General features: G+C 38.2%; 1 protein-coding gene across 1 annotated transcript; it reads left to right on the plus strand.

Moving 5' to 3' along the window:
* The first annotated feature begins 4,512 nt into the window (after window positions 1–4,512).
* Window positions 4,513–7,086, plus strand: cysltr1 (cysteinyl leukotriene receptor 1). The gene is made up of 2 exons (XM_079352649.1): window positions 4,513–4,598; window positions 5,814–7,086. The coding sequence occupies exon 2, from the start codon at window positions 5,832–5,834 to the stop codon at window positions 6,867–6,869; it is 1,038 nt and encodes a 345-aa protein (XP_079208775.1). The 5' UTR covers window positions 4,513–4,598; window positions 5,814–5,831; the 3' UTR covers window positions 6,870–7,086.
* Window positions 7,087–16,966: the final 9,880 nt, after the last annotated feature.

Raw genomic sequence — 16,966 nt, forward strand, 5'->3', positions numbered from 1 at the left:
TGACATTTTTTTTAATTCTATTTTATATATTGGTAATTGCTTCTTACATTTTATTTTATTTAAATACTTGTTATTTTAGTCTTATTTCCCATGTTAACTGTTTTTTGCACCATTACACCAAGATAAAATTCCTTGTATATGTAAAGGCAATTGGCAATAAAAAACAATTCTGAAAACCGATTCTGAAGACGCAGATAAACTTTATAAACATTAGTCATATTTTAAATTATTCACACAGGGATACATGAGGGACGTTGGATCAAGAGAGACAGCTCTCACTTCCATGAAAGGAGTGCATTTGGACCTGCTGCTGGACCCAGCTCAAATATGCAGGGGACTGAATCAAGTAAACACATTTAGTTCAAGTGCTCAAGCAAGCCTAGACAGTCAGTAGCATGATTGTCTCTGCTAAGACGATTGCAGAAGTTCCCATCCAGGAAAATCTCAATAAAAACTTAAATTTAGGCTACAACAAGAAATAAATGTTTTGCTGCTGTGATGTTCGTCTATAGAATCCTTGTCTATGCATTCATTTAAGACATCCTGTCTAAATCAACGGTCAGACTGTAGAACAGGATCAGTGTTATAAATACCTGGGTTGTAAAGATTTGGTCTGTTGTAGTTTGTATTTCAGAGTTTAGATTTGTTTTATATTGTTTTAGTTCTCATCCCTGTTGTTTGTTTCCCTTTGTGTTAATGTTTGACTTAAAGTGTTACCTGTCTAATTTTGTCATTTCTGATCATGGTGTTTCTCGTGAGTTTTCTAGATTAGTCTTTAGTGTTTCCTGCATTATATTTTGAATCCTGTTGTAGTTTTTGTGTTTCTCGTCTTCTATTCTGTCCTGCCTGTGTGTTTCCCTCCTGTCTGATTGCAACGTGCAAAAAGGTAAAGTCTCACCCGTGAAACAAAAAAAGCATCAATCCTTGTGGAAAGTTATGAAAATGTGTGCCATGTTGTTGACTTAAAGTTCCCAGTGTCACTATTTAATATTAAGGACCAAAGACTCCAGACTTCCCCCCTGCTGAGGAGCGTGAGGCAGCTTTTTATCTGAACATGCTGGCAGAGAGGTGAGGAGCTCTTCGGTGAAAGGTTGGTGAATTTCATTAAATTTTGCTTCAGTGTACTGATGACTCACTCTTAATTCACTGACAGGAGGCAGATACTGAGGACACAGTCCTCACAGTGTGGGCGAGCAGAGCCAGGCAGCTGAAGATGATGAATCTGCATGAAGAGATCAAATTGCTTGACAGACAGCTGGATTTAGGCCCCAAAGCAAAGTCTCTTTATTACAAATCAAATTGAAAAACACTCGACTTTCTGTCTGTCGCTGCGGTCATTATTATAAATGTGAAAGTGGCAAAATATATGTTTTGATTTTTTATTTTTTTTGCCAATCATCATTTGGTAAATTGAGAGCAAGGCACTAAATTTAAATACTGTACATTCTTTTAGGTAGTTTTGGACATGGCACACAAAGTTAGCTACAAATCATAATGAGTTTGAGATGACAAAAGGAAAACATAGTAAATGAGAATGTTTTCTATTTTGTCGGGTAGGCTGCGTCTAGTTTAGATCCGGCGACCTGAAATAAACGTGTTCTGGAGCAGGTATTAGTGTTTTGATCTGTTGCTATAGTGATTTAGCTTAACCTGCTTCAAGGCACAGAACTAGCCTGACTGAGGTCAGTTCATGCTGAAATTATCCAGCTAAATGAGTTGGCCACATGCGAGGAAGGGCCCCAGATTAGATTAATTGTCAATAGGAGAATGAGACAGCAATGTGTGACCATGCTGAAGAGGAAGTGCCTGGCTGTTGTGGTTCTTCCTCACGCTACTGAGGCTCCTGTTTGTTAAATGAATAAATTGTTAAATTATCAATGTCTTTTTTCTTCAGACTTCAATCATCCAATCCACTAAAGGAGGAACAACAGTCAGCAGCAGAATAACCATTTAAAAGGGAAAAAACAGGCTTCTCAAACGTATAAGATTTATGCCACGAAGCATTGTTGCAAACAAATAATCTACTAAACTCAAATTTCCTCACTTTTTGTGCAATGCTGCGTTAACATGAAAACACAAAGCGGTCATTTTTCATTCACTTTGACTTCCTTTTTTTTATTAAAGCTGAAAACATCCTGAAAATAAGATAACAGAAACAGTAAAAAGAGAATATTGTTGTCTCAGAGTCAAGAGAAATACGCAGTAGTGGATCTCGGAAGGATGCACTTAATATATGAAGCACTTTAACTTTCCGCCCACATTATTGGATTTTGCATATCACTGCAATAAAGATCCCAAACAAGACAGGAAGCTGCACTCAACTCAGCCATCATTTGTTATTCTACCACCACATAAAGACAGCTCAAGTGTTCATCTTTATTTTCAACATGCAACTCGTTTGTGGTTTTATAAAATCGTGGTCCGTGTGTTAAAAAAACACTTTTTCTTTTGCTTTTCTTATGACCTCTTAATTTCCACTCATTGTTGAGAGTGTCCTCATGCACTCAAAGATCAATTTGAAAACGCTTAAAGAACAAATTTCTGCACTGTGGCTCCATGGTCTCTGCTTCCTACTCCAAAGAATTTTCTCAGAAGCCACAAGAGCGCTCTGAACGTCTCTCAGAGAGTCAAAACGATTATTGCAGCTTTCTGCCCTGTTGTTGTTCTTTGTGGTGCACTTTATGAACTATCAAACAAATAGAGATATCATTCTGTGATCAAACAGTATAAGTGGTGATGATGCACGCGGCTCCTGAATACAAGTGGAGTTAAAAGTTTGTCTTTATGTCTGTCTAACCACTAAATGAGTTATAATTCAATTACACTGCCCTTTTACCACACAAGCCTTTCAAATCTGCAAATCTAAACCAGCCCATTTCCACTGCAGTATCCGCACTCCATCAACTAACTGTATATGATGCTCATTAGCAACATACAAAGGAAATGCTGAGAAATAAAAAGAAGTCTTCCATTATCAGTTAAAAGGGCTCAGGCTGGTTGACTCCTCTGTATTTGCTTTCTCTAAAACCTAATACCGTCTGATCTCAGGTCACAGAACTGGTTCTTGGTTTATTTCTACATAAACCAAGAACCAGTTCTGTGTGGTGTAACAGAATTACACCACACTGAACAAATTATTTAACAAGGGTGTAATATGCAAAACACACAGATAGTTATGAATCAACATGTCTGGCCTTTCAGTTGTTGTTGTTATCTTAAGAGTTCTTTCAGCATGGCGTGTGGTAATTCAGGAGCCCTGAAGCAGAAAAAGATTGAAAGGTTTTTTTTTATTATTTTTATTTTTTCCGGGCTGAGGTCTGGCAAGAAGTCACTGGTTGGATGGTTTCGGGCTGAGTGATGGACACTGAAGGATCTTTGAACTTGGAAAAAAAGTTTAGTATGACACCTCACAAATGTTTGATTAACAATAAAATTAAAGCACTTTTCTTTTAATTATCACATTGAATTTACCCAACAAATCAGTACCTAATATCATCTTTAAACACCTGCTGTATGTTTTGTAAATATCACCCTGAGACTCTCACGCAATTATTAATCTGAACTGTTTACTTATTCCATAAATGTTTGAAAGATGTTTGTTTTATTTCTAACGTTTCTGTTCAGTGAGAAACTTTTTTGTCTTTGAGAGAAGCAATGAAAAACAAATGTTCAAATCTTATCCTGCACATTTGACAGTTTCATATCCATATGTGCTATACTACTATATCACATAGCACTAACTGAAAATGAATTAAATATTACATTGCCATGAATGTTAGAAATGTCTGTGATATAATGAAAATCACACTTTGATTTCATGCACCAGGGCATCTCACCACTCCACCACACTTTGTGTCTGTCTTGTCATGCTGCATTCTTATATTGCTTTTTGTAAAAAAAAACTAAAAAAAAACATCCTGCACACTCCTGTTGCTCTTGTTGTTGCAACTTATTAGAAAAACGTTTCGGTCTGTCCGACACTTTGTGAAGGGCATTCTCAAACAATTCCCCACCATGATCTCCAGCAAACAAAGCTCCATCCACTGTACTTGTGTGCACTCAGGTACATTTAGTCTAATTACAATTGTCCCTCAATATAGCTCTTAAAAAGCTTTCATGTCAACCAGTACAAGATGGTCGACTGGTTCATAGTGTTGAAAAGGCAGGCAATCCAATAAATGCAGCAAGAGAGAAATATGAGATGGAGTTAAAGAAATGTAAGGTTACAACTGACACCATTCAAGACACAGTCATTACAAAAGCACAACTTCCTGTGTTGATCCACGTTTTCTTTTTCTTTTTTTCACCCTGTTCACTTAAATGTACTGTAATGTGTAGCAGCATTGGTGATGTCATCGAGCTTGATGGTGTAACCTTGCACAGTAAAAGAGAAAGAGCAGCCCCACATCCTAATCACTGAGGGTGTGAAGAGAAAGCTCGCTGCAGAGTCCTCCTCCAACTACTCCAGTGACATGTGCAAGACGAGTTAGAGAGGCGGAGTAGACACACAGTGAAGAAGAGCTGCTGTTCAGCACATCTACCACAGGAGACGGTCAACAGACTGGCTGCAACAAACCACACAGGAATTCAGCGATAAGGTAAACTTGCTACAAACTGATATGATAAACACTTTTGTTAAATCATAAATGTTATTTATCTATTTCTATGGGAAAAGACACAGGTGGACACAGTTCAAGTTATTGCATGGAACTGTGATCACACACATTGAATCAACATCCTCATATCAGATGAACTTTTGTTTAAACATGGATCACATTTCTCCCTTATCCAATTCCAAAAGAAGAGACAAAATAGTCACTTAGTATTCATGATGCTGTATGATTTAATAACGATCATTTTACACAATGCATAGTTTAATATGAATGATGGAATAACTTAAAACTTAAGGAGCTGGTGTCGTTAAATGTTTTTAAATCTCAAAAGAAAGACCTGGAAGCAGATTCTATATAGCATGCCAATGTTTTTAGCTTGACTGCTTGAACTATTTATTTCCAGATTTTACTCAACTCTAAAGATACATTAACACACCCGGTACCTTGGACTTTGATCGTTTATCGATTTATTTCGAAATAACCCCACAAAAAATTACATTACATTGCAAAATGTTAGTAAATTGTACCTTGTCTCCCTTTGTGTATCTGTCTGCAACTTCATGTATTTTGCTGCTGACTGTCTTGGCCAGGTCTCCCTTGAAAAACAGGTTCTTAATGTAAATGGGCCCAACCTGGTTAAATGAAGGTGAAATAAAAATGAATATATACAAAAGAGCTATTCACAACTTTATTGTAAAGGGCACCATTCGAACTCAGCTGATGCATTTCGATTGTCGATGGCTATAAGAGAGAGGGTTTTATAAATTGCTTTTGCAAAAATCTTACATTTAATGCATGCAAGTCTCTTCTTTATAAGCTGATGTACATATAGCTGGACAATAAAATAATGTAGCTTTGGTCTCAGAATTTCATCCTTTGAGAAAAATGGAGTAGTCTGTTAAAAAATTGTCTGAATTTATTCCAAGAAATGTAAAGTTCTTTCTTAGGGATTGTTTTCTATATTGTGTAAACAGGAATTGCTTGTTTGCTTTATCTCTCTCAAACAAAAAAATAGGTAATGCTTTTGTCACATGATGGGCCAAAGCTCTACAAGTTTTCTGAAAAGTCCGCAAGGCAGCACAAGATTTCAGAATCAACCTACCACTTCACATTTCTCACGCTCTGGTGTAAACAGACTGGGTGTTAGCTTCCTTGACTATTATCTCTGTTTCAATCTTCATGTTATCTATTTCTCAGCAGCTGCAGAAGTGACCACAAATGGAGCAACTAAACCAGACAAACGTCTCGGAGAGCAATTCTACCGATTGTCCATCGATTGATGATTTCCGTAACCAGGTGTACTCCACCTCCTACTCTCTCATCACTGTGCTAGGCCTTGTGGGAAACGGCTTCGCTCTGTTAGTGCTGATCAGAACCAACCGCCAGAACTCATCCTTCCATGTCTATATGCTGAACCTTGCGGTGTCTGATCTGCTGTGTGTCATGACCCTGCCACTACGAGTTATCTACTACGCGAACAAGGGCCAATGGAACCTGGGGGACTTCCTCTGTCGCATCAGTTCCTACGCTCTCTATGTAAACCTCTACTGTAGTATTTACTTCATGGCTGCGATGTCCTTCACACGTTTCTTGGCCATAGTCTTCCCTGTGCAGAACCTGCAGCTGGTGACAGTGAACCGTGCTCGTCTGGTGTCTGCGGGGATCTGGTTGTTTATTTGTCTTTCATCTTCACCCTTTCTGATGTCTGGTCAGCATTTTGACATCACCACAAATAAAACCAAGTGCTTTGAGCCTCCACAAGGTAAAGGTGTGGGGAAGCTAGTCATGTTGAATTACTTATCTTTGGTGCTGGGCTTTGCCCTGCCCTTTCTGGTCATTCTGATTTGCTATGCTGGCATAGTCCGCACACTGCTGTCCCGCACCCAATCTGCCAGACACCAGAGTGGCGCAGGCACCAAAGCCATTCGAATGATTGTCATTGTCCTGTTGACCTTCCTGGTCTGCTTCATGCCTTACCACATGCAGCGCACCATCCACCTGAACTTTCTGTCTCGTACAGACACCCTCTGCTCAGAGCAGATCGCCATGCAGAAGTCTGTTGTGGTGACACTATGCCTAGCTGCTGCCAATTCATGCTTTGATCCACTGCTTTATTTTTTCTCTGGAGAAGGTTTCCGTAGACGATTGTCCTCCATGCGCAGATCTGCAAATAGACACATCCTACGGGACACAGACAGGCTGAAGACTGTCAAAGGCTCTGAGCCTAGAGTAACCCACCAGCTGACAGCCAGTTGAAATACAAAATGAGAGGTTTTCAAATGGTTTGTTGTCTTAGTAGCGAAGAGGAAGGAAGTTGGGAGGAGTCAAAAAGAGATGAGGGATGGTTTACATTAGAATTTAAAAGAGGAAGTTGTGTCTGAGAAAAGTGCTTTTTTGCTTGAATGAATTAAATAAAAGTTAAAGATTATAATTAAAAAATGTAAAAATGTATGATTCTGATATAATGTTGTAATGTACATTGTCTTCTGCACTGTCTCTAATGTTCAGTCTTTGCACAACCTGCATGTTAAACAGTTCAATCCCTCATTATGTTTTAATGACATACTGTATTAATATTGTTGATATTGTACTATACTGTTGGATGTATTTTAATTAGAAGATATTACAATTTGTATTACCCACATTTTTAATACTTGATATCTTGTTTTTTGTTATTATTATTATTATTTTTTATTTTATTTTTTATTTTTTAAATAATTGAAGGCATTCGTTTCAATCAAACTCATCAGCGGCACATTTATCCATTTTCTGCACTGCAATGTTTGAAGTTAAACATTAAATGTTCCGGGATTCAGTGGTGAATTTTAAAATACATCTGAACATTGTGATAAATCTGATACCTCTCTCCAATCTCTGAAGTCAATCTGCGGGGATTATCATAGCTCAGCCCCAAACTCCTGAACAAAAGGAAAGTAATATCCTATTTAAATGGAACAAGAGTTGCATTCAGCACTATTGTTCGCTTCTTTGTATGTAACTTGTTCAATCATTTGTGTCTTTATGCTACAGTCAGATTAAATGAACTGCTATGGGATGTACACTCACATCGAGTGCACTGGTGAAAAAGCAGCTATCATTACTCTATGTGAAAGAAGAAAACTCCTGTGAGAAGATGCTGCTGTTCATGGATTCTTTTAAACGATGTATGTTTGATAAGTGAGTCAATAAATCTTTCAAAAAGTGTGACTTCACTTTGATTTATGATCTGTACTGAGGGTAAGACTGACTTCATGAAGACTTACAGACCTTGTCCACTAGGTGGAGCTCCAGCACATGTATCTTTTTATTCCATAATTGACAATGATTGTTTTATACTTGATATTTCTCCAATATAGAAAACCAATTGCTGTCTTGTTTTCCAAGGCAGCACTTCTTCTGAAGGTATACAGACCTATGAACCGAAACTTTAAACTTATTTATATAGCACTTATCTAAACAAGGTTCTCCTTGCACTTTCCAGAGTGTAATGAGAAAACAAGATTTGAAACAGAGGCAGAATAAAAAATGCTACATTGTTACAAAATGTACAGCAAAAGACATTGGTACTACAATGATATATATAAACGTGAATAATTAAACGTGAAATTAAGGTTAGACCAAATGATGTCAATCACATCATAGCAGTTTGAGATACTTACATTTAGTCACTTAAAATAAAGGCCTCCACCACATAAAATAAAAGGTGATTAGTTTGCTTGCCAGATGTGCTCGGGCAAGGAGTTCAAGTGCTTAGGGCAAAAGCTTGGTCACCTTTTGTTACCAGCCTTGACCGGGGAACAGCTAACGGAGGTTCTCCAGACGACCTTAGAACGGGAGAGACACAGAAAAAACTCCTAATTAAGTCGAGTTATTTACAAAAACATATACTACATTGCTAAGTAAATTATGTTTGAATGTCAGTCGAGTCAGTCGTGGAAGTAAGTTTTGCACAAATGAAGTCCCCCTGAGACAGACTAAGGTGGCAGCTTTTATATTGACTGTGAGCATTGGGCACAGGTGCTCTCAGTCTGACTGGACAGCCACACTTCCCATACACAAAGATGCAACACAAAACAGGCCACAGTGTCGTCACAATACCTTTTCCAACAGAATGAATCCTGCTTCCATTGTTCTAAATCACATCTTTTCTACGCTCAGCACCAAATCAATCACAACATTTTATGTGTGTGCTTTTAGTAAGATAACATTTGTTTATTTATTAACCATGTTGTTGTAATAGTAGCCAAACTGGTGTTTTTGTTTAAGTGAACCTCTCATTAAAGAATCTGGTAGAAGCATGTCCTGATGTCTCATAAAGCTACAACATCCATCCATTTATAAGAAATGCAAAACAACACTGAGAGAGCAGACAGCAGCGGCTGACCCTGCTGCTGATGGGAACATAGAAGGCCACTGTATTACCACTTCATAAACAGATAATATCAAGCACATGATCGGCTCCCTCCTCCATCAACACAAAAAGATGCTTGTTTCAGGCAGTAAAGCAGGGCAATCTCAGAGATGGGACTGCAATGGTGGAGAGTACCTCACACCAGACAGAACTAGCTGTAGGAAGAAAGGAAAGTCCCTATATGCAATGCGTTGTAATTCATTTATAACAGGTTATGAACAACAGTGCACCCCATTACATCCCCCCCAAAAAATGCCATTATTGTTTGGGGTTTTTTTCTGTCCCAGTTTGCAGATCTTGGAGTGATTTGGCCTTTGCACTGATTGGTGTTTAGGAAAGGTTAGGAATAAAACATGTTTGCCTTCAGGGGGATCAGACATGTAGCGTGTTATTGGTCTCCATGTGAGTTTTAAAAAAGCAGAGCTGTTTTTAGTGGGTAGGCCGGCAGACTTTCTGTCATGCTTTCTGGCTATTTGGATTTGCCAATATTGGGACCCACTGGGCAGTACATTTAAAGCCACTTTAAGAGCTTTTCAAAACAATCGCAGTCAATAATATCAAAGCTTGTCACAGTAAAAGCATTACACTACAAAAGGGACACAAACGTTTGAGGGAAGAAGCAAACAAAATCTCTTCATTTGGTCGCAGATATACTCTGTCTTGGTGCAACAGATCTGTCCCTGGTGCCATCGGTTTCCTGAACAGGTCTCATGTGAATCCTCCCCCCATTGATGTGTGTATTTCATTTGTTTCTTGTTTTGTTCACAGCTGGCTGTAAAGCAAACTGACCCTCTAGGATAATGAAGTTTTCTTTTACTCTGAACCTAATAGACAAAATATCTCAAACTCATCACGCAGAGCGCTCAAGCTGTGAAGATCATTTTCTTTCACTCATTGAAAAAAACCACCAGGGTCCATCCACATGAACACAAGAGAAAAGTTTGATGAGAGCTGCAGAATTATCCACATCACTTCCAGGTGTATTTCAGGATTTCAGTGATCCAGTTTGATACGCTGCTCTATACTGCCCAAAAAAGAACACCACCAATTTCCGCGAAGCAACTGATCCTAAACAGCAGCTGGCAGTATGTTTAAGGTAGGGACGCAGGCAGCCGCGTGTGTGTATGTGCATTCCTGCATATGTGTATGTGATGCTTATGCTTTTAAAATGGCCACATCAAAGAACACATGCAGGTTGCATTTTCCTGACTTGAGAAGTGCATGGTTAAAGGACATGCTCGTGGTCAGGTCACGGTCATGGTTGATTTCAGGTTGTTAAAAACTGGTGCAGGCGAACCGCTCACAGACGGGTTAATAGAAAGTCTGGAGCCTCAAAAGCAGCTGGAGTTGAGCTATGTAAGACTTTCATCACCACCATATTGAAAACAGAAAATAACACTTCTGAGCTTGCCCAGTCTATCACATCGTGTGTCACTAAACACAAAAACTCCACTTGTTTGTGGGGTAAGTATCAGGATCAAACAGTGGTTTGATCCTGATACTTACCCCACAAACAAGTGCCATCCTCCTGCTTATAGTTAAAGTTACTGAGTTTGTTTTTCCTTTAACTCAAAACCTGCAAACAGAGTAACAAAGTTGGCACGAGGGATTGTGTTTTCTATTGAATGTATTGTGAGCTGCCAGTGTATTTTTATCTGCAATGTGACACACAGAGAGAAAGGCCCCTCAGTTTTCTTAATTTCTAAATTTTATCTCTTCATCATTTCTCCAAATAAAGCCTTCTGGCCTCTTTCCTTCTTTTTTGGAACAAAAATACATCAAGGGGTCTTTTGAAAGGGTTGCAGGCGTCTTGCGTTCATGAAATGGAGAGTTTTTCTTGTAAACATTTGTGTCGGATATTTTATTTTTAAATGGATTCAACAAGGATATATCAGGAAAAGAATAAACAACAATATTCATACAAAAACCCAAAACTTTTAACTGTATAAGATATATATCTTTTATCAAAAAGAAAAACATAACCAGAGAAAAAATACTTCTACTCCAGGATTTTTTACTTTCCAAAAAGACACTCAAAACGCATTATTCTCTAAAAATGCATCTTGTAGAGTTCACACAGCAACCCAAATGTCTCTCACAGTACACAAACAGTTCTGCTGCCCTAGATATGCCACATTTTGTCTTGCTTGCTGGCTTGCTAAAAAAAAAAGGTTAGAAATGCTGTAGAAGTAAACTCCTGTCAGCCCTGCAGGTCACATGTGCAGCCCATAGTGTTAGTAAATGACCTTGATCAGATATGACCTCAAACGTGGAAAAGTTTGAATTCTGACCTCAAAACCCCAATATTCATCTCCACTTTAGGGGAACACTTAGTCTTTCATTACTTTCTTTGTTTTTTAACTGTATTTATCCCCGTGGGGAAATTCAAAGGCACAGAGACACGCTAAGCGGTCGACCACAAGAGCAGCGACCCACATGCACCACTGACAGAGCAGGGGGAGCAATTCCGGTTTAAGTGTCTTGCCCAAGGACACATCGGACATGTTTGATAAAAAAATAAATAAATTACATTTCCACTGTGAATAAAATAAAATATGTACAAAGTTGTATTGTCTTGAATGATGGTAAACATGGGGCAAGTTCAACGCCCAAATCTGAATTTTCCCCAAATCTGATCAAAATCCAATCTCGTCAGACTGATGCTTTTGTTTTCACTTGTAGGTTGTCCACTTAATTACGACCATTTTATTTCTATTTGTAGCCTTTCAATGCCTGAATTTGTTTTGATTTTCCAGGGAGCCTTTTGTAAGATCTGGCACTGGACAGAGGAAAATTAGCCTTTTGTCTAACTCTGACATATTCACTTAAATGTTTTTTTTGTTTGTTTTTTGTAATATGCATTGTCTCTGTAAAATAGAAATAAAATAAATGGACTATCCACATTACAAAATGCAAGTAACCTGATCTGTCCTGCCTGTCCATATTGACGTGGTCTGATCGACATTGGTTTCTAGGGTAACAGCAAAATGGATGACAGAGAAGTCTAATTAATTCTGAACAATTTTATGGAGCAGTCTGTCCAAAATCTTGTTTTACTACGTTTGTTTTGATTCTTGCTGTTTTCTTTCACTGACCAAAGTTAACTTCCGGCCTGCCAGATCTACGTCATTGTTATTCTTCAATGGTGTCGCTTTGAGAGTGAGAAAGAAGACACGTTGAAGCAACCAAGATGTTCAGATTAAGTCGGAGCTGTAGGGATCAGATTTGAACTCTAAACCACCTGTGCTTTGAATCAGATTTGGAAAAATCAGATCTCATGTGGCTTTTTGTGTTCAGACAGGCAAAAAAATCAAACTACATACAATCTTGATGAGTTAAAAATCAGATTTGGAGGTGCAATGTGAACAAGGCCTAACATCCTGTACTGAAATGTATTAAGCTCTCTGAAGGCTGCTTTTGTCACATGCTAAATTGGATCTCAATTAGAGACTTTTTACCTTCCCTTCTTTTCCAATCTACACATTTGTGAACACATTAAATCCTGTTGTGCAACCTTCCTGTCACCACTTCCCTCATCAGCTCAGACTGTTACAGTATTTGCTCCTTGACTCTTGTTGCATGAGGTGTGTGTGTGTGTGTGTGTTTCATTTTATTTCTCAGTATTCTGTGTGAGTGCTTGGTGCATTTCGTTTTCCCCCCTCCCCCTTCCTCTCTGTCCTCTTCACTCAGTTCACCTGCACTGGATCTTAAGTCAACACACCTGCCTGCAATCATATTCATGTACAAGAACCCTGCTCCAACTATTCATGGTTTGTTTGTTACAAGTCCAGCTTCGGTTTGCCTTTCTTACTAACTTCAGAAAGTAGTTTTTTTGCCTGCCTGCCAGACCACTAACTCCTTTGTTTTGTCCCCAGGATTATCTACCACACCTCACAAAGCCAACTGCCAACTATCCTGCCAGCCAGCCACCTTCTGCTCACTGCCTCACCTCCATCCCTGGACACCCCTGCTTCTTCAAAAATTCCTTGGACACCAATCAGTCTGCATTTGGGTTCAGCTGCAGTCGTGACACAGTCTTACTCCTATTATACAAGACTATTAAGCATTTAACAGTGAATACAAATAATGCATCATTTTTGCACCATACCTGAAAACATTTGTGTTTGAGTCCCTCCCTGAAGAAATTTTTAATTCTACAATTCCTACAAGGACACATTTTTACAGCTTTTGTTTTAGTTAAATTAAGCTGAAAACAAGAAGCTTTGGATACAAACAAGTGTAAAGACATCTACAACAAACACGACTTTTTGTCGTTGTTCACATACTTCCCATTTAGTGTTTTGTCAATCTTGATAACCCTAACAATTTATTTTGCTTTGTGACCATACCAAAAGTGAAACTTTATGACTTTATAAACTTCAAGACAACATGATTCAGACGACAGAAAACTTGGTGTAGGCCCACATTAAATCCAATTGTTTTTTTATTATAATTTATTCTTTTTGCAGCAGCTAACAAGAATTCAACATATAAGAAACCACCACAAATAACATATCACTGTCACATTGAACGTCTTTGAAAGTCAAAAACATCCAAAATCCATTCTAGTGACTCTGCCCATGGACTTGTAAATGGTATAATATTACCATCCCCATGATGTTTACTGCTGTCAGGATTTATGGAGTCATGACTAAAAGTGCTTTTTTCTTTGTTTTCCTTGTGGGAATTCTTTAACCCTACTGAACGCAGCCAAACAAGAAACAGCAGTGCCCTGAACTAAAGCGACACGAAAACAGATTTAGCTTTGTCACAATAAAGTAACAAAAAGATTGCAAAATGTTGCAGGACAACAACAATTTATAGGGACAATTGTGTTTATATGTTTCACAGCAGGATAATGGAAACATGCTGACAGGAAGTTTGTGAAACTTGGGGAAATGATTAGCTTGATCTGGATCATTCCTTTCTTGTCCTAATTAACAAGAAATCTCTGAGTCTGAAACTACACTTATGGGATATGCTTGACAAACCACAGGATGTTTATCCCTTGTAGTTTTTACAGTTAAGTACTCTAGTCTAAGACATAATATACTGTATATGATGATGACAATTACATGTTGTAAGGCCCTCAAAAATATATATGAATAATGTAAAGTATTCCCAATTTATAAATATAAAATAAATCATTGTATTAATGCATTGCGGAAATGTATTCAGATATTTACGTGGCTATGATTGTACTTTAGAATATCAGAGAAGACAGGACTGTTTATAGAAAATACAATGAACATAAATGTATCGTACAGTGAAGAGAAGATCTGCCAAAGTCTAAAATCCAGCCAAAAATATAAACCATTGCTTTTCACATATTAAAATTACTTTGAAGTCATAAGACTATCAGCATCTGATTTTCAGATTAATAATTACACAGCCATCCTTTGTTCACCCAATGGGCCATTTACTAAAACTTACATTTCTGTACATGAAAGTTACAGTATGTCAGTTTTGTTTTTAAAACGTTCAGCTTTATGACTTGATTTCAGAAGTACAAAAAAAATCAGGCTTAAAAGTCTTCATGATTAATTCAAGAAGCGATCCAGAAGTTTCTGCACGTCAAATGTTTACTAAGAAAAGAACATGGTATCTGAAACTTTATATGAGTATGTTTAACTCGTGTCATGTTATGTCACAGATGCAGGTAAGGTGACTACAACTGAGCGAACAGGGCAACATGAAAGAAGACAAGAGATTTTGACAGAGTCCTAAATGTTTGTTAGGATTAAAATGGGAGATAAACATTGCAGGCCTGGATCAAAAAGTAATTTGTTAGCTGTAGAAAAGCTCCACTTTGACTGTGTGGGTGGGCTAGGGGCCACTGAAGAGGCCGAATGCAGAAAAAGATACAAACTGGGATTAATTTTGTTTACTTTCTTCTTCAAGTGGCCATTGTGTTCACTTTCACCCATCACATGACACCTGGTCACAGTCTCCTAATCAGGGTTGTCCCCGACCCTCCACTTCCATCCTCACAAAGACACACACTCAAGCATGGACTCCACACACAATGGACCACTTGTTATACCCGCCGAGTTTACAGGAAGCCTTGCTTTCAGATTTGAATTTGACTATAGAGTGCCCCAATCATCCTGTTGGCATGGCCTCGCATGAGTCCCCTGTTGCCCCATGTCCTAATCAGTACAGGCCAACTGATAGAGTGCTCATTTCCTCAAATTAGTTTGTAACAGCACCAACTGCTTTGAATCATGAGCAAACTGAGAGTGAACATTAAGTCCATTACCTTTGCTGAGATTGATGGGTAGGTTGTTAAAAGTGCCCCTGAGCAATCTTTTATCTTTGTAGCCATTGTCAGTGTGGCGGCATTTTCAAAGGGGTATTATTGAACAAAAGCATGGCCTGAGTGTGACTCCAAAACAGGCTTAAAGGCGGAACCTTTACAATGAGGTGTTTTGCATACAGTAGTTACTGGTCAACAAATGAGGAGCTAACTAGTAGTTTACAGCAAGTTAACTACTAGTTAGTTTCTTAAATATTTACATGCTAACTTTACACATAAAGATGTGGGTATCATTCCTGAGGGAAACAAGGCATATTGTGATTTTGAGCCCCCTAAAGTGTTCCCTTCAAGCCAACTCATTAAAAAACATGTCTCGTAAATTAGCCAGCAACAGATGATGTTGAGCCACATCGTGTGAAAGGCAACAAAGTCTGAGTCCTGAGGTGGGAAGCAAGTAAGAAAACCTTCCTTAAGGATTACCTTCTTAAAAACAAGGTGAAATGTGTGTTTCAGAGCTTAATTTCTACAATGATCCAAAATTCAATGCGAAATAGATGAATTCTCAATAAGCCCCAAGGCGATGCTAGTTCTGAACTGGCCGACAAAAATATGTCATTTGGTTTTTTCTCTTTGGATCAAGCTTTGAATTTATCATGACCTGGATGACTGAAAACCTACACAGCCATCTTTTTTAAACATGGCATCACTTCCTTGTCTTTGCAGTTTGATCAGCTTCTTTATCCCATCAGCCTCAGATGACATCGTCAGCTAACACCTTTACCACCGGTGTCAGGTCTTTACTGGAGGAGAGCTCTTGCTGCCCAGCTCAGAACAAACATCTTTCGTTCGGCTTATCTACTTGTAGAGTTCAAGCGCCAAAGATTCTCGAACAATAATTCAATATCACATAAGTAAAATAAACATTTGTCTTTGATTCATGAGCTTGTTTCTTCCAATTGAGGCAAACTAAAGCAAACCATGCATAAAGTGGTATAATGTGGAACAGACTCAAAGAGGACATAAATGGAGATTGTATTCTGAATGGACTTTACAGAGATTAACTTTTGTAATACTTGTAAAAGAGCTTGTTATCTACTTAAACATTTACAATCTGACAGACAATGGTTCCATATTCTATTATTAATTAGTGTTTGTTGTCTTCTCTGAGAAGTGTGTATGCATTATGGACCTTTTATTTTTATTGTGATGACATGAGAGAAAAAAAAGTACACCAGCACAATGGAGTCCCAGTGTGATGTACTTATGCTCAGCTGACCCTCGTGCTGACACATTTACTGTGGGCTAAGAAGAAACCTGTGTCTGTAAATGTCTATCCAGTACATAACCTTACAAATACAAAGGTTTCTATTAATCGACCATGGGTTCATTCACCTTTGAATAACCCCATTAAAATGATTGATGGTGATTGGCAAGCATTTATTTGGACAAAAACACAGTTATAACTACTTCTATTTGACATTATCATGTTTTTATGAATGACCTCATATTGTCTCAAAAGAGTTCAAAGAGACATTTGTGACACAAGTTTTCTAAAGCACAGACTAAGGAGAAAAAGTTAAGGCTGAGTAACTGTCAGATAGCTGGAGACACTTTGTCTGAAAGTTTAATGACTTTATTTGTTTTTAGAAATGTTGGCCAGGAATGAGCTTTTTTTAAATGAGTTGT

This window comes from Symphodus melops (assembly GCF_947650265.1).
Source record: "Symphodus melops genome assembly, chromosome: 9".
In the NCBI taxonomy this organism is placed as follows: Eukaryota; Metazoa; Chordata; class Actinopteri; order Labriformes; family Labridae; genus Symphodus; species Symphodus melops.